The 26,099-nt window shown below is 41.9% G+C and overlaps 1 protein-coding gene across 4 annotated transcripts in view; it reads left to right on the plus strand.

Annotated features, from left to right (window-relative positions):
• lrrk1 (leucine-rich repeat kinase 1) overlaps positions 1-26,099 on the plus strand; it is a 235,488-nt gene that overhangs the window by 182,272 nt on the left and 27,117 nt on the right. For all 4 annotated transcript variants that reach the window (XM_039794699.1, XM_039794701.1, XM_039794700.1 and 1 more), the window contains 2 exons: positions 4,144-4,295; positions 15,294-15,411. In XM_039794699.1, coding sequence (XP_039650633.1) covers positions 4,144-4,295; positions 15,294-15,411 — 270 coding nt within the window. The remainder of the gene's footprint in view (positions 1-4,143; positions 4,296-15,293; positions 15,412-26,099) is intronic.

Raw genomic sequence — 26,099 nt, forward strand, 5'->3', positions numbered from 1 at the left:
CAAATTTTTTTTCCAACATTTTTCCTTCCATTTCCGCATATCACTCACTCCAGTACTATATTCTTCGCCTGCGAGAATATAGTTTACGGTTAGAAGATGGCTGTGTCTCATGTTACTTGTTTTTTGTACACGCTGTACCCCTACCAATCACAACATGTAAATAGGAACATGTTGGCGTTATTTTGTCACTTATTCGGAGCAGTAGGATTACTGGAACCATTCACCTGCCTGTTCTGTTATGGGCTGATGCCGCTGGAGCCGTCAGACAGCTTTACAGAACGCACGGAGATGAGAAGGGTATGTATGGACTTGTCTAACTCTGGGGGTTACGGTGAATAAGCTAAATTCCCAATAAGTCGGCGTGTTCCTTTAAGTCCTCTAATATTTCCTCATTTATGTCATCAACACATCCATGATTCATGGAAATGTTGTGTAAAACACAACAAGCCACAAAGAATGCTGCGACTTTTTGAGGACTGTACTGTAAAGTGCCTCCTGACCTATCCAAACACATGAAGCGCATTTTCAGTAGTGGTGCAACGGATCGTCATTGATCCGTGATCCGTTCGGATAATATCTTCGGTTCGGCACACACGTGATCCGCGGATTGATTTCTGAAAAAAAAATTGTACGCATGTTCAGTCCACACACAGCGTGGTCATGGTGAGCGGAGGAACGGAGGAGCTTGAACGCCCCGCGTCATTTAAATCCCCTGTATGGGAGCATTTTGGCTTTCCTGTCAAATATAATAATGAAGGAAAGAGGTTAGTGGATAAAACCGTGACGGTGTGTAGGCACTGTGGCACAAGAAAGCCATATGACAGTGGAAACACATCAAGCATGGCCACGCATTTGAAGCGACATCACCCCGGTGTTTCACTGACAGGAGTGAAAACGAAAGCTGCTCAACAACCGCTTATCACCACGGCATTTAAGCAGCCCCTTGTTGCACAATCAGACCGGGCTAAAGCCATCACAAACGCTATCGGTGTGTTTATAGGTGCAGACATGAGGCCATATTCGGTTGTGCAAAACGAGGGCTTTAAACACATGCTGAAAGTGCTTGAGCCACGTTACGACATCCACGGGAACGGAGAGCTATGTGGCGATAACCGCTCACTTCATCACAGCAGACTGGGAGATGAGAAGGCCGGTGCTGCAGACACGCCCCCTCTACGAGTCACACAAGCACTCATCTTGCGCAGGTACTGACACAAGCAGTGGAGGAATGGAAGATAAAGAGGCCCAGTACTAGTAATATCCCAGTCACAACTGATAATGCCAAAAATCTAATAAATGCAGTGAGTGAGGCAGGATTTTTTATTTCTTTTTTTTTTTTGCTGATCCGAAAAATGATCCGATCCGTGACTCTGATCTGAGAAACGATCCGAACCGTGAGTTTTTTGATCCGTTGCACCCCTAATTTTCAGTAATATTTTTCTTTGTAATTATGTATGGTTTTCAAAAATGTGAACTGCTGTAGATGAGAGAAGTGTATACGCGTTGTGCACACTCTGAATAGCGCGCTACTGACTTTAGACTAGCGCCACTGACTTTAAACCAGGTTTTTCCAGGTCAGTGGCGGAATTGTTTTCTGAAACTGCAAAATAGCACCACGTAACGTTGGCGCCGGAACACGCCTCCTCTTTTCGCTGAACCACCCCCGGGAGCACAAATACATTCCCTAATTTACCGACGTGCGTCTGTGGAGGGAAAAGTCCACTGTGCGTGGGGTGCAAAATAGGAATGATACATGCGTCGGTGTACAAAGCCAATTGCACGGAGTGCAAGATAGGGCCCTAAAGGTCCCATGACATGGTGCTCTTCGGATTATTTTTATATAGGCCTAGTGATCCCCTAATACTGTATCTGAAGTCTCTTTCACATAATTCAGCCTTGGTGCAGAATTAAAGGTAAGGTAGAGGTACTTTATTGTCACATACACACACATGTAGCGAAATTCATTCTCTGCATTTAACCCATCCGTCAAGGGAGCAGTCGGCAGCCATTTACAGCGCCCGGAGACCAACTCCAGATCTGAGCCAGTGCCTTTGATCAAGGGGACTGACCGGAGAACCTAGTACATGTTTTTGATGGTGGGGGAAACTGGAGCACCCGGAGGAAACCCACGCAAACATGGGGAGAAAATACAATCTCCACACAGAAAGGCCCGGAACGACCTGGATTTGAACCTAGAACCTTCTTGCTGTGATGCAATAGTGCTAACCATTGGGCCACCATGCTGTGCCACTAGAGCCAGTCCCACAATGAGCTTTCCTTAGTATGTGCCATTTCTGTGTCTGTAGCTATTGAGGAGGAGAGAGGGGGGGTGAGGTGGAGGTTGGGGGTGTGGCCTTGACCAACTGCCACACCCCCGCAAAGCAGAGAAAGGGGAGGTAACCTTGCTCCTTATGAGCTCATAAGGAGCTAGATTCCAGATTAGCTTTCATTTTCTCAAAGGCAGAGCAGGATACCCAGAGCTCGGTTTACACTTATCGCCATTTCTAGCCACTGGGGGACCATAGGCAGGCTGGGGGAACTCATATTAATGTTAAAAAACCTCAAGTGAAATTTTCATGCCATGGGACCTTTAACAAACCTTCTCCACCATCACAGAGACCAAGGGATAGGCCTGTTCATGTTTGCCGGTGGGAAGTCTGTGAGGAATCATGCCCTTGTGTAGGGTTGGGTACTGAGACCCGGTGCCGTAACAACCTGTATCTACTAGACCAAATAGCAACACAGATTTTGGTGCCTCATTTTGGTGTCACTTAAATGCCTGCGCTGCCCTCTGATGCTCCGAAACAGACGTTAGAGGCAACAGAAACATTGCTGCATGTCACACTAGTTAACGTTACACTTGACAGCAGGTAACATTAACATTAGCCTACCTTTAGCTAGTGACTGGCTTAAACACGGTTAAAATGCTGAAAGCTAAACGGTGTAAAGTGTGACTGTATTTCACTGTAGAGGATTCCAGCACTGGGATGTACAACAGTCTGCAGCTAAAGACACAAACTAGCTGAATTATATGGCCACTGCCTGCCATTGTCAGAAAACCAACACAGACGGGACAATGGTGTGTTTACCTGAAACTGAAGTATTCAAAGTTATTGTAAAATACCCATTTCCCATCTAGTGGTTGTTTTTGTCATCTACTAACAATTTACTGGTGAAAATAAGTTATTGTTATAAGTTATTGATATTAGATTTTTTAAATAAATGTGACCATGGGGTTTTCGTTGGGTCTAAAATCTAAAAATTCAAAATTAAAATTTGAGGCCTTAAAAAGTCTTAAATTCGCTGATGTATTGTTTTCTAGGTCTTAAATAATTTTCAACAGGTCTTTATTTTCCTATGTCAGTAGTAACTCATCGCTTTATACGTTTTTTTTTTTATTCTTTTGGTCGTTAGTCCAAAAATAATTGGCTGTATTACGACTACAAATGAGACCAACATGCAACTTAGTTTGCAGCCACTCTAGACACCGGTCCTATGTCAATGAGGAAATCGTGGAATTGTTTCAGATGATGTTTCCGGACTCTGATATCTGAGTTTTTTGATATAGGTCTAAAATGTAATTCATAATGGTCTTAAAGATTTCTTAAAAAAAGTCTTAAATATGACTTGGTGAAACCTGTAGAAACCCTTCCTTAGCAATAAACAACCCAATCTTGTTTGTTTGTCGCGACTGGTAAAAAACAAAAATCCTAGAAATACATAAAATATAACCTCTGACTGACATCAAGTAACAGCAAAAAGGCTGAACTAGATTGTATTTCAGTTGTATTAAATACAAAAAAAATACAATAATATCATTAGTGATTAAGTCTAAAGAAATTATTTCTTGCTTAAAGAATAAAATCTGTCAAACAGCATATTAAAGTTACGTTTATCTGTGTTTTTTGCCCCCAACGGGGGAAGGCACCGTTGGGAGGCACTGGTTAGGGTTAGGTTTAGGTTAGGGTTAGGTGCCTTGAAGCCAGCGGTCGCAGCGCTGCCTGGAAGGAGTAGTTGGGGGCAAAAAACACCATCGAGCTAAAGTTACCCCCTGTGCGTGCGTGTGTGTGTGTGTGTGTGTGTGTGTGTGTGTGTGTGTGTGTGTGTGTGTGTGTGTGTGTGTGTGTGTGTGTGTGTGTGCAGAGGCCGGTGGCCATGCGGTGTGTGAGGCAGATGCAGGAGCCCAGCTTCCCCTGCCTCAGGTACCTATTGCCCTGTGACAGCCACTCACAGCTCTTCCTGTCCCAGCTGCAGGGACACAGCGCTGTGTTCTGGAACGGAGACAAGGAAAACAGGTTTGTTTAAACTCTTTAGTCCGCTAAAAAAGGACTCTTCTTAGTCATACATTTCTTGGATTTTTTTTCCCTTCACAACCCTCTCTTTTCATTTCCGAACAGTCCGCTAGCAGTGGGTGCCCGGATGTTCATTTTGCAGAGCAGTAGCGGGGTTTTACAAACAAAATTGCCTGTAAAAATCCAGCATAAGAACGTAAACATATATAAGTTTTGTTTAATTCTCTCTGCACCGCTGCTTTTACTCCCTCTCTCTCGCACAAGATGTCTGCAGACTGCAGTTCAGTGCGGCTGCTGCGGTACCGTGAGTCTCTCTCTTTTTTTCTGTCTTTTGTAAAAATGAGTCGTGTAGGCAACAGCAAAGCCCAGCTTTACTTTTAATGAAATCAAACAAAGAGAAATGTTCTCCCCTCGTCTTAAGTCAAAAATCAATACTAGAGCAACCTACTTCCTTTTCCAGCTGCTGCAATAAATATGCAGAGGAGAAGAAATCACTCTGCACAAAATCATCAGATAAGTGTTTGATTGTTATTTATTTGTGCTTTAGAACGTAATCAATGCGAAACAATCATGAAGTAAGCCTTATTATCTCTCTCTAAAATGACAGATTTAAATAGCTACAAAACATAAGTTCTGCTGGTATACAGCTGTACTGGAGTATGTGATGTTAGCTATTCACTGAATATGACGTGAAAGTCCCGCCCTTTTCTAGCTCTTAAGGTAATTGTTATGTATTGCTCCCGGGTTGACCCAGGTGAACTCTGAATTGTCATGACCAGGGAAATAGCCATGTAGACTGGCTTGGTTTGAATTTCCAAAAGGAGGGTTGAACCCTGATGACAACCCTAGCCCAACCCTGGTAGGTTGTGTGGAAGAGGTATTACTTTGACTTTTAGTGCTCTGCATGCATTTAAACTACATTAAAACGAAAGTGTCCGATATCTAATTTACCTTAACAAAAGCAGTTTTATAAGTGCATATACATATGTGCAGACTTACAGTATAAATCCTACAGCACACACTTTGATGCTTATACACCACAGTAGTCATAAACGCACACTACTGACTCCCAGGTGTCTGATGTAGCAGATCTATTGTTTTCTGTGTGTCGCAGCAGGATTCCAGGCTAATATCTGTACAATAAAAGCAGCTCTTAGCCCTTCATACAGGTGGTGTTAATGACTGCTGCTGACTCCTGTAGTCCTCTTCCTGTTGTTAACTCCTACACTGTGATAAGACCTTGTTAGCTCCCCTCCCCCGACTCTCCCACTGCCACTGGACCTCAGAACCTGGGAATGTGCTGTGGCCAAGCAGCACCTCCAGTTATTTAAACACTGTCCATACTAACGCAGATAAAAGTCCTCCTCCTTTCTTTCTAACCTTCTACCCACACTAAGCTGGTGTAACATGGTCAATAAACTACAAGAGAAAAAAAAAAGAAAAGATGAGATAAAACTGTCTCCATCATTGTAGTGTTTTTTTCTGCACACTCTTTGAACTGATGCATGACCCTTTGTAGAGTCATTATGTTAATCCCTCAGACTTTGCATATTTGTTGGTAACATGACGTTTGATTAGATGAGACTGATCCCCAACGGTAATATTTAAGACACAAAATTCACGTTATACACATTACAATATATATATATTTATTGTAATGTGTATATGTGTATATATTCACGTTATACACATTACAAAATATATATATATATATATATATATATATATATATATATATATATATATATATATATATATATATATATATATATATATATTGCAATGTGCTAACTAACATGCTAGTTAACATTAGTAATTAAACTTAAACAGCTAATGTAATCGAAACTGCCTGCGAGTTTCTCCTGTACTATACGGTAATTCCTCTACTATGTAACAGTAATTCGCGTGGTTATGACACAATCGTTAGCCTATTTTTACAAAAACGTCTGTTACGGAGCCATAACATGAGATACAAGGTAATGGAGCCTTTTCTACATTCTCGTGTTTCTTTAGAAAGAAAAAATGGACAAATAGAGTTTTCAAACGCTTCAGATGTAAAGTTATTCGTTGTCAAAGTGCTGTCAAAATGAATGGCAGTCAATGGGATGCTAACGGGGGGGTGAGTGCTTGTTAGCATCAAAATGGTGCCATAGGAGATACACTTGCCAGACGCTCGCTTACCCCCTTGGTTAAAGTATAGTACTTTGACTTTTAAAAATTATTTTGTAGGGGGCGCTAGCGAGCCATTTTTGTGTGCCTATTCCCGAAACCCTTAAAATACGTAAATTTTCAACAGAATTAATGCGACCGCCAATTTTGGTGAGTTTTTGAGTATGTTAAACCCCTCAAAAATGATATTCATTTAACGGAAAGAAAGGAAAGGAAAGGAAGAATTCCTTCAGTTTCTATAGGGCCTTCGCCACTGTCGGCACTCAGGCCCTAATAATTCACGCCTCCACCCATGTCTTCCAATAGAGAGTTTTTTTGCCTACTTTCAATAGATTTTTATGCCAGATTGATGATTTTTTTGTGAAGGAGGGCCTTAATCCTGTCATCTGTTGTGAAACTCTCCAGGTTTCTCTCGCAAATGCCAACAGTGGATTCCTAAATGGGATTTCTCCACCTGTTTGCAATATAAAAGCCTGAATGGGGAACGGATCTGTAAGTTCCCTTTCCATCGAGACCCATGCAGGAGCTTGGTCTTCTACCATATATATTTTGGAAAGCTGGTTAAGGGAGAAAGCATAGTGGTACCAATCCACTCTTGGCAAGCCAAGACTGAATTTACTGCCTTATTAAACTTTGTTAGTAACGAGGAGGGAAAGCTTACAGGTAGTAGATAAGTAATAGAATTGATTTGTGGGACTGTGATCATTTTTAGGATTTTTATCTTACCCAGCAGGGATAAGCCCAGTTTAGTCCAGTTTTGCCAAGTGCTCTCAATTTTCTATATGAGGGGGAGGATGTTTTCTGTCATGTTTTCAAACCTGGGGTGATCTTAATGCCCAAATACACCAGGCCGGAAGGTAGCCATCTAAACTGCCAATTTTTCCTTATAGATGGGGGCACACCCCTGATGGTTGCCTCTGATTTCCCCCAATTTATCTTGTACCCAGATATACGGTAAAAATATTCTATCAGTGGTAATATATGGGGTACTGCTGTTTCTGGGTTTATGGTCAGTAACAATATGTCATCTGCGTAAAATAGTAATATGTTCTGTTTTTCCACCCTGGATTCACTTAATATTCACAATGGGCCTCATTCACCAATATCTTCCTAAGTTTTCACCCCAATTTTTTCTGGTTTTTATTGAAATTCATGCAGTTCGATGTCTTATAGTACTCTGAAATGAAAGAATAGAACAAATGACCAATTTAAATTAAAAAATAAATCATGGAATCAATTTATAAACTAAAATGTATTCTAAATTTTGGACTCATCAAAGTAGCCCCCTTTGGCAGATATAACAGCTGAAAACACTCGTGGCATTCTTTCTTCATTGGAAATTAAATATTCTTCAGAAAGTTCTTCCCAACTCTATTGCAGAAGTTCCCATAAATGTGTGGCACTTGTAGGTTGCTTTGCTTTCACTTTTCTGTCCAGTTCATCCCAAACCAGCTCAATGGGGTTTAAGTCTGGTGACTGTGGAGGCCACTCCATGTTTTTAAGCTTACCATCTTGTTCTTTTTTGCTAAGGTAGTTCTGGCATAGCTTGGACTTATGTTTTGGGTCATTATCTTGCTGTAGGATGAACCCCTGACCAACTAGGCGCATACCAGAGGGTACTGCATGGCGCTGCAAAATGCTGTGGTAGCCGTTTTGGTTCAGGGTGCCTTTCACTCTGTACAAATCACCGACCCTGGATCCAGCAAAACAGCCCCAGACCATCACGCTTCCTCCTCCTTGTTTGACAGTTTATGTCACACACTGAGGAACCATCCTTTCGCCTACTCAACGGCGTACAAAAATCCTGCGTGACCGAAGATTTCAAATTTTGATTCATCAGTCCATAACACCTTCTTCCAGTCTTCAGTAGTCCATTGGCAGTGTTTCTTGGCCCAGGCAAGCCTCTTTTTCTTTGTCTGACGTCTTAGCAATGGCTTTCTTGGTGCAACTCGACCTATCAAACCTGCAGCTCGAATTCTCCTCTTTACAGTTGAAACTGAGACTTGCATATTACAGCCACTATTAAGCTGTGCTTGAAGCTGTTGTCCTGTGAGCCGCCTATCACGCAAGCTGTTGACTCTCAGAAACTTGTCTTCTGATTCTGTTGTGGCTTTGGGTCTGCCAGACCTCTTCCTGTCAGAGTTTCCCCCAGTTTCTAAGTGCCTTTTGATGGTGAGGAATACTCCTTAATAAAAAGGAGAGACACCTTGACTTTCTTCGCAATTTCTCTGTAGGAAAGACCAACATTCTTAAGTGTTATGATGGTCTGTCTCTCTTCCATTGTTAATTGCCTTTTTCCCGCCATTTTTATGGCAACACACTACTTTCTGCAGTACAATACTGTTAAAATAATGCTCACGAGGGTATGGTACCACAGTGTGTTCCAACAATACTTTTATACAAACAGAGGGGGTTGTAAGTAATCCAGACAAGTTGGAACACCTGTGGGAATTGGTAGCACCAACTTTCAAAGCTTGATCAACCTCCATTGCTGCAGAACAGCTTTATGTTGTTTAGCCATTTCTTGTTCCCTGAAAAAGGCCTTTTTGTAAAATACTGAAATGTACATTATTTTTCAGTTTTGGATAACCTTACTTTTTTTTTTTTAACCTCAGGCAGTTCACCACTTACCTTTGTACCATTTCAAGCTATTCATTGGACTTGAACTGCTAAAATTTCAATAAAAAATTAGAAAAAGTGGGGTGTTCTAAAACTTTTGACCAGTAGTGTCTTAAGAAAGTCCCTAAGAAAAGTCTACGTCAGATTCATGACGTGTTAAACAACAGAATTGTTCGCACCTGTGTTTTTAGGATTGATTAATTCCAGTTGTTATTTGTTCCTAATTAGCATAAGAAAACGCCCTGCAAATTCCCATATAAGGACATGACACTTCCTGTGCACCTCCTGGGAAGCGGGAGACCGCCTTCAAGAGATGACTTGTACATTGCAGTGGTGGAGGAAGTACTGAATCTCTGTACAAATAAATAAATGAGTAAAAGTACAAATAACCAGAGACATATTTACTTTAGTAAAAGTAGATGATGTCCACTACCACAAACAAGGCCTGGCTAAGAAGTTCCTATCCTAACCAGCATAAAACGGAAATATGTTGTTAGAATCGGAATGCGGTTGGTTTTATTCATGGATGTATTTTGAGACGGTTTAATTTTCTTTAACCATGCAAGTAAGCAAATAAAGTGTGTGAAGCAGCGAAAATGGGAAGGAGATGTGAAGAACGCGTCTTATGCTGCCTGGCGGAGGAGTAAACAACGCTGTGGAGAGAAATAGATGGCAACTATGATTTAAAAATGGGAATAATGAAAAACAAACATTAGAATTTTCACTTTTACTGGAGGCTGTATTACTGAGGGTCAGCAGCGCTGCACCCAGGCTCTGGAGCACCAGAGCCGGCTTGGAAGCCGATGAAGGATCGGCGGTGCTCCATAGCTATGGCAACCAAACTTCACTGGTGAGACAAACGTGTGACGGTCAGGAAGACTTTTTGGCAGGGGGAAAAACTGATCAGAAAATGTAACAGAACGTTGTAGAAATGTAGTGGAGTAGAAAGTATAGATAATTTAATAATAAATTATATCAGTTTAATTGCTAATGTAAATTGCAGTGTTAAAGTTTCTTTCCATACTATGATTTCTTTTTCAACAAATGATCAGAACTACATCGACTGTAGTGGGATTTAAGAACACATTTCTTCATAAGAATGGTTGGTGAATGAGGCCCATTGTTTCTAATGGCAGCGGCTAACTGCTCTAGCGCCAATGCAAAAATCAATGGGCTCAGGGGACAACCCTGCCTCGTACCCCTATAGAGGGGGAAACTTAAGGATTTCTTCCCGTTTGTTAATACTGAGGCCCTAGGATTGGAATACAGCAGTTTGACCCAATTTATAAATTGGGTGCCCAATCCAAACTTTTGTAGCGCCTGAAATAAATACCCCCATTCTACTCTATCGAACACTTTTTCAGCGTCAAGAGAAAAAGCAACCTTAGGTTCAGCACCATTCCTTGTCTGCCATACCAAGTGTAATAACCAAGGGGGTAAGCTTCGCTTCAGAACTCAAACTTCCTATGGCGCCATTTTGATGGTACAAAACGATCACCTGCCGTTCCATTGACTGTCATTCATTTTGACGTCACTTTGACAGCGAATAAATTTACATCTGAAGCATTTAAAGACTCTATTTGTCCATTGTTTATTTCTAAAGAAACATGACAATGTATAAAACGCTCCATTACCTTGTACCTCACGTTATGGCTCCGTAGCAGACGTTTTTGTAAAAACAGGCTAACGATTGTGTCATAACCACGCGACTTACTGTTGCATAGTAGAGGAATTACTCAGTTGGAGGCTGCGCAGTAACGCTCAACGCTCACCGGAAAAGTGCTTCTAATATCCTTCACTGGTCTCCGTCCAGAGCAACGGAATCTGTTGGTCCAGTTTATATACTGTCTATGGTAATAACATAACCTACGAACATTGTCTGCTGAAGACCTTCCTTTGATAAAACCGACCTGATCCGGGTGAATAAGACTGGGCAAATGTTTCTCTAGCCTTGTAGCCAAAATGTTAGCCAATATTTTAGCATCCACATTTATCAAAGAGACTGGTCGGTAGCAACCGCACCTTTTTTATGTATAAGTGTTTGTAAATGACCCAAATATTGTTTCTCTGGTTATTTTCTGATGCTAATGCTTTTATTTTGAAAGTTCCGAATCCGGAAGTAAATATACGGCCACAAAACGAGAAGGAAAAGGCGGTGGAACGAAGGCATTCAGTTATATTGTTTTAGCACCTTGGCTGTTAGAGGCACAAGGTATGTTAGTTTACATTTCATTTATTTTACAACTGTTTATAACTTGGGTTACTTTGTGGTGTGCCGTTTTATGGTTTTGCAGAGATTGTAAAGTACAAGGTTAGCCTGACATGGTCATACTCAGATTCTAGTCAGGAATGTTTCAAAGAAGCAGCCTTTTATATATTAATTTGATGTTTCGTTATAACTTACATTGATGTCTGCTAATAGTTAATAAATACTGGAAGTTAAATACATACAGCATAAAAACACTCAAGTGTAGATTGTCAATAAGTTGAGGGGAAAACTACGGTGGCCCTGAGGCCACAGCACGCAACAATAAGACAACACATGCAAATAAACCACGGCAGGCAACAATAAGACAACGCATGCAAATAAACCTCAACACGCAACAATAAGACTACACATGCAAATAAACCACAGCACGCAACAATAAGACAATGCATGCAAATAAACCACAGCATGCAACAATAAGACAACGCATGCAAATAAATAACAGCACGCAACAATAAGACAACACATGCAAATAAACCACAACACGCAACAATAAGACAACGCATGCAAATAAACCACGCACGCAACAATAAGACAACGCATGCAAATAAACCACAGCACACAACAATAAGACAACGCATGCAAATAAACCACAGCACGCAACAATAAGACAACACATGCAAATAAGACAACACATGCAAATAAACCACAACACGCAACAATAAGACAACACATGCAAATAAACCACAGCATGCAACAATAAGACAACACATGCAAATAAACCACAGCACTCAACAATAAGACAAAGCATGCAAATAAACCACAGCACGCAACAGTAAGACAACACATGCAAATAAACCACAGCACGCAACAATAAGACAACACATGCAATTAGCCCACACCACAACGGAAGTGTTTCCAGGGGACACTTTTAAGTGATGCACACGTGCCTCAACCATTGGCATTTCCGGTACATAGACAGACCAACAACAGGACAATTTTCACAATTCTCGCCATTTTTTCATCACTAAATTCACTTCTGAGTACATTTTAGGCGAGAAATTAACTCTTTAGATTTCAAATATATGCAGTCTTGCGAAAATCGTTGCCGAATTGACAATTTGCTTCAAAGTTTTCGGAATTGAGTAGCTCCATAAAGTGACGCGACAGCCAGCTAGCGCCTGCTGGAGCCGCTAGCTTGTCGCTCAGACAGTCCTGCTCAGAGACCCTGCTCTAAGCTGGAGGTCTCTCAGACCGGTCTCGTAAATAAGAAGCTTTTATTTCGCTATTGATGGATCGTTTGTTTAAATATCACACACACACACACGGACGCCGATACATAATAATAAAATACTGAGCACCCTACGTGTGCCAGACTTCCAGTAGGCTACATTCATTTAAAATTAAACATTGCAGTTGGTGCTAAGTGGAGCGTCTGTCATAGTGTAATTGGTTATGTTGGTGGCATTGATTCTTAATTTTACAAAAAGTTGATATTGAAAGCCTATTTTACGGCTTTGTTATCGAGTTAAGCCGCTGTCCATTTCCTAACGTTCTGAAATACAAACAATTTTTGACTACTTTTTTTTTTTTTGAAGGGCGTGCGCCCGTGAGCACCCACGGGGGAAAACATTAATCGCCGCCTACACACGCACACACACACGGCCACAGCGCAGCAGGCAGAGGCGGGGGGGGAAGAGAGATACCCGTTTCTCTTCAGGGGACTTTTTTATTGAAAATTGTATTGTTTATGGTTTAGCTCTAACACCCCTAACTTATTAGTGTATTAGTTTAAGTCAGTTTAAATTATAAAAAGAATTAGGCCTATGCATTGGCATGTCCTAGGTGTCCCTATTAGTGTTATATGGAATTATCATTTCTATATTATTGTAGTGCACTGTTTATGCCTAGGGACAACAGATGGAAATTAGCAATTCAAATTATAAAGGTTGGTGTCTCCCCTTTAGTCTACAGCATCATAGCATGTTACCACTTTATGTACAACTGTTCATTTATCATACAGACTGAAAATCAGCTTCTAATAAATCAGAAAACAAACACACCAAAAAAGTATGAACTGAAATACCAAACCTAATGTATATAGTCTATGTCATAATTTAAACAAGTCGCCCGAAGAGAAACGGGTATCTCTCTCCCCGCCGCCTCTGCCTGCTGTGCTGTGGCCGTTGTGTGTGTGTGTGTGTGTGTGTGTGTGTGTGTGTGTGTGTGTGCGTAGGCGCCGATTTATGTTTTCCCCCTTGGAAAAATGTTTTGCATTTCAGAACCTTAGGAACTGGACAGTGGCTTAACTGGATAATAAAGCCGTAAAATAGGCTTTCAACTCAGGACAGCGCCACTTCTCACAAATACAGATAGGATTGGAGATGAAAAGTTTAACTGACACGTAACCGCGATCAGCTTCGTGGGAAATTAAGAATCAATGCCACCAACATAATCACACGATGACAGACGCTCCACTTAGCACCAATTGCAATGTTTAATTTTAAATGAATGTAGCCTACTGGAAGTCTGACACACGTATGGTGCTCAGTATTTTATTATTATGTATCGGCGTGTGTGTGTGTGTGTGTGTGTGAGACGGCCGGCCAGCGAGGTTGTTAAGCCTGAAAGCACTTGTGGAGTTTAACTCCGAAAATGCAGCTAACCACAGGTTCCTGTTAATCTTATGATGGACATGTGTTGTGATATTTAAACAAACGATCCATCAATAGCGAAATAAAAGCTTCTTATTTACGAGACCGGTCTGAGAGACCTCCAGCTTAGAGCAGGGTCTCTGAGCAGGACTGTCTGAGCGACAAGCTAGCGGCTCCAGCAGGCGCTAGCTGGCTGTCGCGTCACTTTATGGAGCTACTCAATTCCGAAAACTTTGAAGCAAATTGTCAATTCGGCAACGATTTTCGCAAGACTGCATATATTTGAAATCTAAAGAGTTAATTTCTCGCGCTAAAATGTACTCTGAAGTGAATTTAGTGATGAAAAAATGGCGAGAATTGGTGAAAATTGTCCTGTTGTTGGTCTGTCTATGTACCGGAAATGCCAATGGTTGAGGCACGTGTGCATCACTTAAAAGTGTCCCCTGGAAACACTTCCGTTGTGGTGTGGGCTAATTGCATGTGTTGTCTTATTGTTGCGTGCTGTGGTTTATTTGCATGTGTTGTCTTACTGTTGCGTGTTGTGGTTTATTTGCATGTGTTGTCTTATTGTTGCGTGCTGTGGTTTATTTGCATGTGTTGTCTTACTGTTGCGTGCTGTGGTTTATTTGCATGTGTTGTCTTATTGTTGCGTGCTGTGGTTTATTTGCGTATTGTCTTATTGTTGCGTACTGTGGCCTCTTAGGGCCACCGTAGAAAACGGTTAAAATGAGACACTTCATGATGTACTGTATGTAAAGTAAATGTGTTGTGTTCTTTGTTTTTCTCAGCTCTTATGGTGGTTCAAGATATTCAAGCTGTAGTAAGGAATGTTACAAAGGCACAATAAAGCTTTCTGAATCATCAGTAAATAGCCAGACCATCATTCAGCTGGGGACGCTACAGTGTTATTACAGCAGATTACATACTCTCTGGCATATTACCAGTTTTAAGTGCCTCCCGAAAACTTTAAGTAGTCTTGGGGCTAGCATCTCAGAGAATGCCTTATAAAAATCTATAGGAAAACAGAGTAAATTCATCCAAGATGGCTTCTACAATTTTCCTTTGCACTATTGAACTGTATGGATGCACAGCTGTGGTAAAGTTGACGTGGGAAGTAGGTCTGGAAGTAATGAATGTTTGCGGTGGTCAGTGTGTGCAATAGCTTAAATGTTAAACTTTATTTTCTTAAATGTCCAACTCAACTCTACCTTTCTGATTCCTTGTGTCAGATGCACTGCCATCACCAGATCACAGCATTGAAACCGATTCATATGTCAATTGTGTATTTGTTTGTGTGTGTGTGTGTGTGTGTGTGTGTGTGTGTGTGTGTGTGTGTGTGTGTGTGTTCTGTAGGAGCTACAGTGTGGTGAATGTGGAAAAGGGCCAGGTGGAGGTGAAGAGGATGTCCTGTGCAGGCAGCAGGATCAGCTGTCAGATGAAGATGGGTAACATTCTGTGGATGGCCACTGAGGTAAATCGCATTCACCATTTTCATTCAAATAAATGTTATTTCTGCTTCACATACCACAGTAGTGGTTCAGTTTATGCTTCAGTATGTAAGATGTCCTGGCCATACACCTGGTGTTTGGCCACTCTTTCTGTCAAAAGCCTGTCACACAGAGATTCAACAATACTACCGCCATAATACCGGCATTGCTTTTTTTTTTACACTGAACCAAACAACGTCGGCATAGAGAGAGTGCATTTAAGTCCCGCCCCCACCGGAGGGAAAACAACTCTCTGCTCTCTATTGACTTGTATTGCGTGAATAGCCTCCTCGTTTATTCCGTCTGCTAGCTAACAACAGAAAAGCGCCTAAAAGCGGCTGTGTGGTGATAAGCACTACCAACAATATAAAGAACCCATACATTTTTATAGGCTGCCGAACCAAAAAACGGAGGTTTTATAAAGACAAAAGTGGATACAGACGTGAGGAATGAGAAGGAAGAATGGGAAGACTGGGGGATCCTGACACTAAGCTAACGTCATGGCAAATGTTAGTTTGAAGCAAGCATTTTATTACCAAGTCAAATATACAAAAGGCAGTTTTAGGCAAACTAACCTTATATTTATGTGAGTTTAGCTAAAGCAGCGGTTCTCAAAGTGTGGGGCACGCCCCACTGGTGGGGAATAGAAACCTGACAGGTGGGGCGCGCCAAACGGGAGGAAATTTTCGTTTTTATGCCTTTATATCTTTATCCAGAAATCCCAACTGTTCCGGAAGTTCCGGGAGTCTCCCGCATATTGATAGCGGCTCCTTGACGCCCGCAAATGACATCCAATCTCCCGGAATCTGGAGCAAGACCGCACACTAGACCAAGACTGTATGGCTGCAGCCTGGAGCGTCTCATGTCATGCCGACCCGTCTCATGCCATCCCGCCTGGTGCCGTCCCCGAGCCTCTACTTTTCAAAATAAAAGCTGGCGTCTGGAATAAAATACTTTACTACTTTAATACTTTATTACTAATACATATAATTCTGCCAAAAAAAAGATGGCAAAAAATCCACAGCAATCTCTATCCCCACAGCCGCTCTGATGCTGTGCTGGCTGCACGCATCTGTTCACAACGCTGCCTGTCGAAACATTCTGCTTAACGTGAAAAAGCTTAACGTGGTTTAATGTACCTCAACAACGATCAATGATCACCAAATTTATCATGGCCATATCTTGTAATGAACACGTTAAGCCTGTCAAAAGAACTAATCCGAAATCCAACGATTATTCTCCATTGGCGCCTGACGAGGAAAAAGCTTGTGAGCTTGTGTGTTAATCATTGATCACTGATCAATGATTAACAAACAAGCTTTCTCATATTGCTCCTCATAACCACTGAAAACTGTCAAAAAATCGAACCAGAAATGTGCTGATGATTGATCGTTGTGTAGGTACATTAAACCACGTTAAGCTTTTTCATGTTAGGACTTATAAAGCCCATGAGAACCGTTGGGAGTCAACCCACAGCCGCTCCGCTGCCCTGCTGAAAATGTGAAGCAGAAACGCGTCAGATGTCTGATAACGTCCATAATAATAGGACTTTGGGTTCGATTTTTTGACAGTTTTCAGTGGTTATGAGGAGCAATATGAGAGAGAAATTTGGTTATCATTGGTCATTGTTTACGTACATTAAACCACGTTTTTATTCATTAGTAAGCTACAGGATAGCGTCTTAAACGTGACCTGCGCGAAAGAGGAAAAAAAAAAAGTATGCGTCATTGTACCAAAGCAAACTGACGCCCATGGATTTACCCGTGAATCAATCTGGAAAATAATTCGATTTCGTATTTTTGACCCTCTGAATTTACCGTTGGATACGCCTCGGCATGAGACGGGAAGGCTTAGAACGCTCCAGGCTGCAGCCATACACGCCTCCACTAGACTAGAGAGTGACTGTGTGTGTGTGTGTGTGTGTGTGTGTGTGTGTGTGTGTGTGTGTGTGTGTGTGTGTGTGTGTGTGTGTGTGTGTGTGTGTGTGTGTGAGACTATAAATGAACAAGTGTGAGAGCAAACCAGTCTTATAGCTGTGTTTTGCCACTTATTAGACCGATCACCCCCGAAATTGTGCAGTGCAAAACTAAGGGAGAATAGACCTGTCTTGCCAAATGGATTTCTCTTCTTTTCTTTTTTTAACAGATTGCAAAGGGCCACTTTTATTTATTTTCTTTTTTTGAACTTGATACTACGGAGCCCCCCTAGTCCTACTTTGTCAAAAAAAAATTGGCCACGAGATCTCGTGGCCACAACCCAGACAGCATTTACATCTGTGCCAGATCCGTTTTCGAATCAGCAGATTCGCGCAGCAGTCACACTCAGTATGCAGATCTGCACCAACTTTGCGCCAGACTTGTCTGAGAATGACAGTCCGTCCGGCGGGTGCAACGCAGATCCGGGGCAGCTGCGCAGACCAGACGCGCCACATGTCCGCCCGGCGAGTGCGGGCCAGATCCACGGGAGCTGCGCAGACCGGACGCGCCACAACTGAAATGAGTCCACCCAGCGGGTGTGGGCCAGACCGGTCACGCCACAACTGAATTGAGTCCGCTCCGCGGGTGTGGGCCCGTTCTAATACATCATGGTGTGGGCCGGATCCACGGGAGTTGCGCAGACCGGACGCGCCACAACTGAATTGAGTCCGCCCGGCGGGTGTGGGCCAGATCCGCAGGAGCTGCGCAGACCGGATGCGCCACAACTAACGGAACGCTTTTTTCCTGCATAAACCCGCAACTCTATTTGAAATGCAGAGAGGAAGACTGCAGGCTGCACCGTCTTTGTGATTATTGGTAAGTGCATTATACAAGTAAAAGTAAACTGCTGTTCATGTCATGTTAATCTGTTAAATATGTATAGGCTAAACATAAACGTTTACAAACTTAGTTTACACTGACATTCTGACAACCTGAGACGTGTCAGACAATACGCTGGGTAGGCTAGTAGACCTAGCCTATAGCTAGGCTATGCTTGTAGTAGCTATAGGTTCTTTTAAACATCCACAACTAATGTGAACAGGCTTTAAGGCTGAATCAGTGATTATTATTCACCAAAATTACTGAATATCGTGTCCATTGTGTGTTAGCTGCAAAATCGTTTGTTAGCGCTACCCACTAGGCTAAACCGTCTTTTGTTAGTTTTGTTAGACTTTACTTAATCACTCTCTCACTCACTACACACCACGTCACATTTAGCCTATTTGTGCAAGCATTTTACTATAATGTCATGTAATAAATAATCTTTGAATACTTAATCTAACCTACTGTTTGTTTCTTTGCTTTGTATGCTTTTTGAAGGCTACGTCTTACAGGAGCAATAAGGAAGAATCGCATGTCTGACAAAGCCACGGACACGGAGAATTATCAATAGCCATCAGATCTGCCTTGCGACTGCGAGGGTGGACGCCGTGCCCGGTCTCACCCAACTAATGAGCAGTAAATATACCTACAGTAGGCGCAGTGTTCACATTAGGTTACTTGGTTTCGTATTTTTTATTTTTTTTGTAATTTGAATAATTAACAATGATCTTTATGCTTTTTCTCTTTTTGTGCATCTGGATTCACGTCAAATGGTTGTTCATGCTGTAGTTTTTTCTTTTGCCTTTTTAAAATAAAAAATAAAAACTATTTTGAAAATTACAAATTGCGTGGATATTTGTAAATATGAATCACAGATCAGGGCCAGATGAGCCCCAGATGTAAAATGAGTCTGGGCTAGATCCGCACCACACGTCATGGCATTAATAACTGTACTGGGCCAATTCTGGCCCAGATCTGTCTCTGATCCGTAATTTCAATCTGTTCCGGTATTGGGCCGTTGGAACAGATGAGCCCGGCCCAGGTCCGTTTAGCGGATCTGCGCCAAATGCTAATGAAGACCTGGTCCAAATCTGGCCCAAATACATTTTGCTGTCTGGGAAGATAATTCTTCTTCATATTTTATAGCCTATATTTATACTTTTACATGTATATATGTCACAAAGTGGAGCCAGGCAGCCAGCATTTTCTTATGTTGTATATATTGTGGTGTTTCGGGTGTTTTATTTTGTATTATGAATGGCTGAGACACAAGGAGGAAAGACGAGCGGATAGAGAGCGAAAAAGAAACTGGGACGGAGCACAGATAGACGGCAGGACAGCGGAGCCGGAAGACAGGTATGGATGTTTGGAGGATCGGCGCGTTGGCGTTGTGCGAGTGCGATTTGGGCAAAAATAGAAAATCTGATTTATCTGATTTGAGTCTATAGACAAAGGGACTACAGTCTTTACCCTTTTCTGTTTGAGGGAGGGGGGAAGAGCGCCAGCAGCACGCAACGTCCACTCTGCTTTTCCCGTTCGGGCCAACACGCCGATCCGCCAAACATCCACAGCTGTCCTCCGGCTCTGGCTCCGCAGTCCTGCCCGTCTATCTGTGGTGTTTTGGTTTGCCTGGCACTGAAGACTCCTCCCAGCGCACCTGAGGCAGATCTCATCAGGAGAAATGCTGGAGACAGCACAGATAGACGGGCAGGACAGCGGAGCCGGAGCCGGATATATGATACAAATTTTGACACAGCTGCACTTTTATTTTCTTTATTTTTGAACTTTCTGTTATTTGATGTAGATAGTTGTTTCTCAATAAATTGGAACATTTTAAGCTTGTTGCGTATTTCATTAGCATTGTGTTGGGGTGATAGGGGCAGGTGGGGCTTGAAAATTCCCCCTTGTCCAAAGTGGGGAATGACCGAAAAAGTTTGAGAACCACTGAGCTAAAGCATTGGATAAATGCGAATGGTTTGCAAATGCCATAGCTTGCTAACACATAGCTAACATTACCATACTAACTGGTAGAAATAGGCTGCTAAAATAATCCTTTGACATGCTTAAATCTCATGTTTTTAGCTAGCTACAGGCACTTTGTTAACTTATGCTTCTGCGTTAAATCTGTGGTAATGCCTTTCTCCTGCCTTTTCCCCATTTTTCCCCAATTCCTGTTGATAATTAGATAAATGTGAAAATTCGGACCCTACACCGCACCCTAGGGCGTAGCCTGACGTGCACCTCTCAAAAAATGTAACTACAAGTCTAGGGTGACCAGACGTCCCGGTTTGACCGGGACAGTCCCGATTTTCAATTGTTTGTCCCGAGTCCCGACAAAAGCCTGTCGGGACGCTAAAATGTCCCGGTTTACACCAGGAGCAGAGTCAGCCGATTTTGCCGGGTCTTCAGCCCCAAATATTTAGAGTTTAGCCCCGAATGTAACTTTGTCCAGTTTATTTTTCCGAGGCGAATAGAATGGGCAGCTACGTGCGGGGTCCGACCATGCCGTATTTGTTGCTATCACCTAGCAACCGTCTCTCCGTGAGGAAAGCCGGGTGAAGTTTTGGGAGGAATCCTAGCCAAATCAGTCTAATACATTGATGCCATCAACACAAAGTTTAGGAGCGCAATGCTAATGATTTAGTTTGAAGTTCCTGTGACGTGACTTTTCCAACCTAACCTAACTTTATTTTTCTCAAAATGTCACGACTCATCGTCTCCTCCAAATCACAGAGAACACAGATATACTGTACTTTGAATGTGCACAAAGTTTTGGACATGAGCAGAAATCTTGCTCAAACACATCTGAAATATTACAGTCCAGGGGTCAATTATAAATTAAAATGAATTAATGTATCATTGAGGTGAATAATTGTCATATGCACATTTAAGGAGGTTACTTCCTCACCAAAAGACGCCAAACAGGAGGGAGGAGTAAATGATGCCTAGGCTACAGATATTTGCAGGTTGCAGTATACATTGATTCAGAAAAAGGTAGAAATATGTGCATAAAAATTCACCAGAATGCAGGAAATGAAGTGGTTGTGCTCAAAATTTTCAATAAATCATTTAAATTCTTTTGGTGTTATTGGAATAAATAACACTTCAAATAATCTTTTTTAGAAAAAATCTCACACTAAACTGAAAAATATGGAGGAAATATTTATTCATAATTCAAATTGAAAGTCCAAAGAGAAATTGAAAGTCCAAAGAGAAAACAAAGCGAGATCAAATTAAAAATATTACTTTTTTTTTTAAATTTTCCATTTGGCTTTGGCTTTTGAATTTAATATTTGGCTTTTGAATTTCAATTTAACATTGGCTTTTACTTTTCATTTAATATTTGGCTTTTGAATTTCAATTTAACATTGGCTTTTAATTTTCATTTAATATTTGGCTTTTGAATTTCAATTTAACATTGGATTTTTATTTGGATTTAATATTTGGCTTTTGAATTTCCATTTAACATTGCCTTTTCGTTTGGACTTGACACATGTGGTCCGTGTACTTTTTCGTTCATTCGATTTTCATTTCATAAACAGGTATTAAAAAACAAAAAACGAATGGTTATTTGATTTTCGTTTTAAAACATGACATTTGAAATTGAAATACAATGCGTTTTTTCTTTTTCATTGTCGAAATGGATGGGAGAAATTTAAAATATGCTGTGATTTTCATTTTCTATTTTATATAACAAAAATTAAAATCACTCGAAAACAGAAACGAAAAAAGGCTTGTTTTTTTTTATTCAGAGACCGGATGTTGTCATTTCCAAGGCAACAGCGCCCGCCTAGCCTACCAGTGTTCAGCCCAGGCCAAAATTACTTTGGAAACCTAGCTAGCTATACTCTTGATAATCCTTGGGGGAATTTTATTTCATAATGTCACATGTATTTATTACCCCCTCTCCCCTGCCTCCCTGTCTCTACCCAACGCAGACAACTTCGCCCGAAGAGAGTCGAACCAGCAAATAGAGCTTTCGGAGCAATACGTAACTGGGCGGCGTAACGCTACGCCACCGTTAACAATCCCCGCAAACTTTCTGTTGCTGCCGTTAAGTTTCGCTGATCTGGCAGAGAGTCACCGGGGGTCCGGGATCAGATCATAGGGATCAGACCTCCAGTGCTGGGTCTAATATTCTAATATTAGCTGCTGCTGCAGCTAGCTAGCAGCTAGCCACCAGCCCTGTGACCTCGGTCCCCGCGGTTTCGCTCCCCGGGACTGACTCTGCAGAGCTGGCGTTACCTGCTCTATGATCAATGAGCAATGATCAAGGATTACCAAATTTCTCTCTCATATTGCTCCTCATAACCACTGAAAAACTAAAAAATCTAACCCAAAGTACAATTATTATGGACGTTAGCTGACATTAAGGGTTTCTGCTTCATTAAGGGAAATTGTAAGGAAAAAGCTTAACGTGGTTAACCATTAAGCTTTTTCACGTTAAGCGATTTTAGAATGTCCCGGCTGCAGCTGAGGGAATCTGTAGCCTATAACTTCCGTTTTTTGCCCCCCTTTACATAAATATACATATGGCTATGAAATAGATCATGAAATACAGGCTTTAGTCATAATACTTCAATAGCCTAAATACATGTATGTTTTACTATGTATTTCGAGGGACTTTTATTTATTCCATCTATTTATATGCACGTTATATTTAAGGGATGTTTGGTTATCTCACAGACTCAGACTAAAAGCAGCAGCAAGCCTGCCTGACATCAGTGCATCATAGCATATCACTATCTGCAAATAAAATAAAATATGAATAAATCACGAGCGCGGCAGATTCCCAGCTCAGCTAGAGCGGGTAACGCAGCTCTGCAGACGGACCAGAGTCAGTCAACACCGGGGAGCGAACCGTGGGGACCGAGGTAAAAGGGCTGGTGGCTAGCTGCTAGCTAGCTGCAACAGCAGCTAATATTATAATAGACCCAGCACCGGAGGACAGATCCCCATGATCTGATCCCGAACCGCCGGTGACTCTGCCAGATCAGCAACAGAAAGTTTGCTGGGATTGTTAACGGTGGCGTAACGGTAACGTTGCAGCCGTGAACCGAAAGTCTGTTTCCTCAGCTGGTTCGATTGGGCGAAGTTGTCTGCGGCAGAGTAAACAGAGAGTCAGAGGGAGGCGGGAGAGAGGGGAATAAATACATGTGACATTATGAAATAAAATTTCCCCCAAGCATTATCAAGAGCACAGGTTTCCAAAGGAATTTTCGCCGGGGCTTGAAAGCAACACTGGTAGACTATGCGGGGCTGTTGCCTTGGAAATGACAACATCCGGTCTCTGAATATGAAAAAACAACCTTTTTTCATTTCTATTTCCGAGTGATTTTATTTTTGTTATATGAAATAGAAAATGAAAATCACAGCATATTTTTAATTTCTCCCATCCCCTTTTGACCATGAAAAGGAAAAAAATGCCTTTTATTTCAATTTCAATTGTTGTATTTTAAAACGAAAATCAAATAACCATTCGTTTTTTTTTTTTTAAGTCTGTTTATGAAATGAAAATCAAATGAACGAAAAAGTACACGGACCACATGTCAATGTAAATGAGGAGGCGTGGCCCAAAGGCTGGTGGGAGGGTCTGAACCGAAAGGGGTGCATAGGCACCTTATGAGCAGCAGGGGGAGCTGACTGCTGAGGAGCACACTGTTAAGCGTCTGTCTGCAGCTTCACCACTAGACTTGGCCTCTTGTTTCACATGATAGAAAATGATGATGTAGGTTAAACACAAACGACATTTCATGCAACAACAGTGAAGTTTTCATGTAGTTACTATAATTGGGCCCGTGTTAGTGAGGACTAGATTAGGACTGTATTTAAAGCTGATTCTGGTTCCCAACTTTGCCCCAGGTGTGTCTGTTTAAAACACGACTCAGACAACTTCTCTCTTTTGATGTTTTATTTAATTAAGCAACAGTAGAAACATGGGTGTGGGTAGCTCTGCTACGTGTGTCGGCAGATCTCGAGGACGCACACACACACACACACACAATCTCAACCGGATAGTCATCGTCCGAACTGTGACCTCTCCTTTTTCTTTCTCTCACTTCTTTCTCCGGGTGGTGCGCGCGGTGTGAGGTGCGTGTCCGCGCTATTCTCCAACATGTAGCCTACTCACAACAATCACTCCTGATTGACCGCCTTTTGTACAGCCCGTGTAGGCTACTTTTTCAGACTTCCAGCTAACTAACTAAATAGCAGATGGAAATTATAAAAAAGCAATCGATTCTATAATCTAGATCGGGAGTTTGCCGTAGTAGCAGGAGCAAACAAATGGGAACTTTTTACAATTTTCATCTGCTTTTCCACCACTAAATTCACTATTGAGACTTTTTTATGCGATAAATTAACTGTGTAGAGTTTGAATATGGGAAGTTTTACAAACGTTGATGGCCAACTGCACATTTTCTCCGATGTCGTCAGAAGCTTCAGTCTGACAGGACAGCCAGCTGGTGGCGGCCGGGATCGCCTCTCTGCTGGCCGGCCAGTGATGCTCACAGACACCGCTGTTAGCTGGAAGTCTGAAAAAGTACACAGGCTGTACAAAAGGCTGTCAATCAGGAGTGATTGTTGTGAGTAGGCTACATGTTGGAGAATAGCGCGGACACACACCTCACACCGCGCGCACCACCCGGAGAAAAAAGTGAGAGAAAGAAAAAGGAGAGGTCACAGTTCGGACGGTGACTGACTACCCGGTTGAGATTGTGTGTGTGTGTGCGTCCTCGAGATCTGCCGACACACAAACACACGTAAGCAGAGCTACCCACACCCATGTTTCTACTGTTGCTTAATTAAATAAAACATCAAAAGAGAGAAGTTGTCTGAGTCGTGTTTTAAGGCCGGGACACATATAGCCGACGGGCGACCGTTGACAGAAAACCCCGTCGATATGATCAGTTGCGTCCCCGAGGTCCAAAAAACTGCCACAGAACCCACCAAAAAGACGAGAGGAGACGAGACGTAATACATCTCCATAACAGCAGGCGGCGCTAATCTGTAATGTTGGCAAAGAAATGAAAACCGGCAGCTGATTGGACGAACGCGTCACATGGGTTTGTTTTCCCCGGATATTGAGAGCCAGACTGTCATGGCGACCGTTCAGAATACGAACTCATATTGTACTAAAATAGTTCACTGAAACGTGTTTCTGAAAATAGGCCATGCAGTTGCTGAATCTGTCTTCATTTCAGCTCAACAAAGGTCAGTTTAAAAGATTTTCATCAGATTTTGAGAGCCTGTAGTCACCTCATTGCGCTCATCATTTCCGGGTGAGTCCCGATTTCCCTGCCGCCGACCGAACATGTCAGGTCGGCCAAAATGAACGCCGACAGCCCCCCAGACGGACGACGGCACAGGACACACTGAACAGCTGCTCATAAGGTGCCTCTGCACCCCTTTCGGTTCAGACCCTCCCACCAGCCTTTGGGCCACGCCTCCTCATTTACATTGACATGTGTCAAGTCCAAACGAAAAGGCAATGTTAAATGGAAATTCAAAAGCCAAATATTAAATCCAAATGAAAATCCAATGTTAAATTGAAATTCAAAAGCCAAATATTAAATGAAAATTAAAAGCCAATGTTAAATTGGAATTCAAAAGCCAAATATTAAATGAAAATGAAAAGTCAATGTTAAATTAAAATTCAAAAGCCAAATATTAAATGCAAAAGCCAAAGCCAAATGGAAAGAAAAAAAAAAAAAAGTAATATTTTTAATTTGATCTCGCTTTGTTTTCTCTTTGGACTTTCAATTTCTCTTTGGACTTTCAATTTGAATTATGAATAAATATTTCCTCCATAGAAAAAGGCTGTTGATGCAATTTTAGTAATTTTACAGGCATGCACGAGCACTACGGTCACGTGC

Source organism: Perca fluviatilis, chromosome 3 (assembly GCF_010015445.1).
Source record: "Perca fluviatilis chromosome 3, GENO_Pfluv_1.0, whole genome shotgun sequence".
Lineage (NCBI taxonomy): Eukaryota > Metazoa > Chordata > Actinopteri > Perciformes > Percidae > Perca > Perca fluviatilis.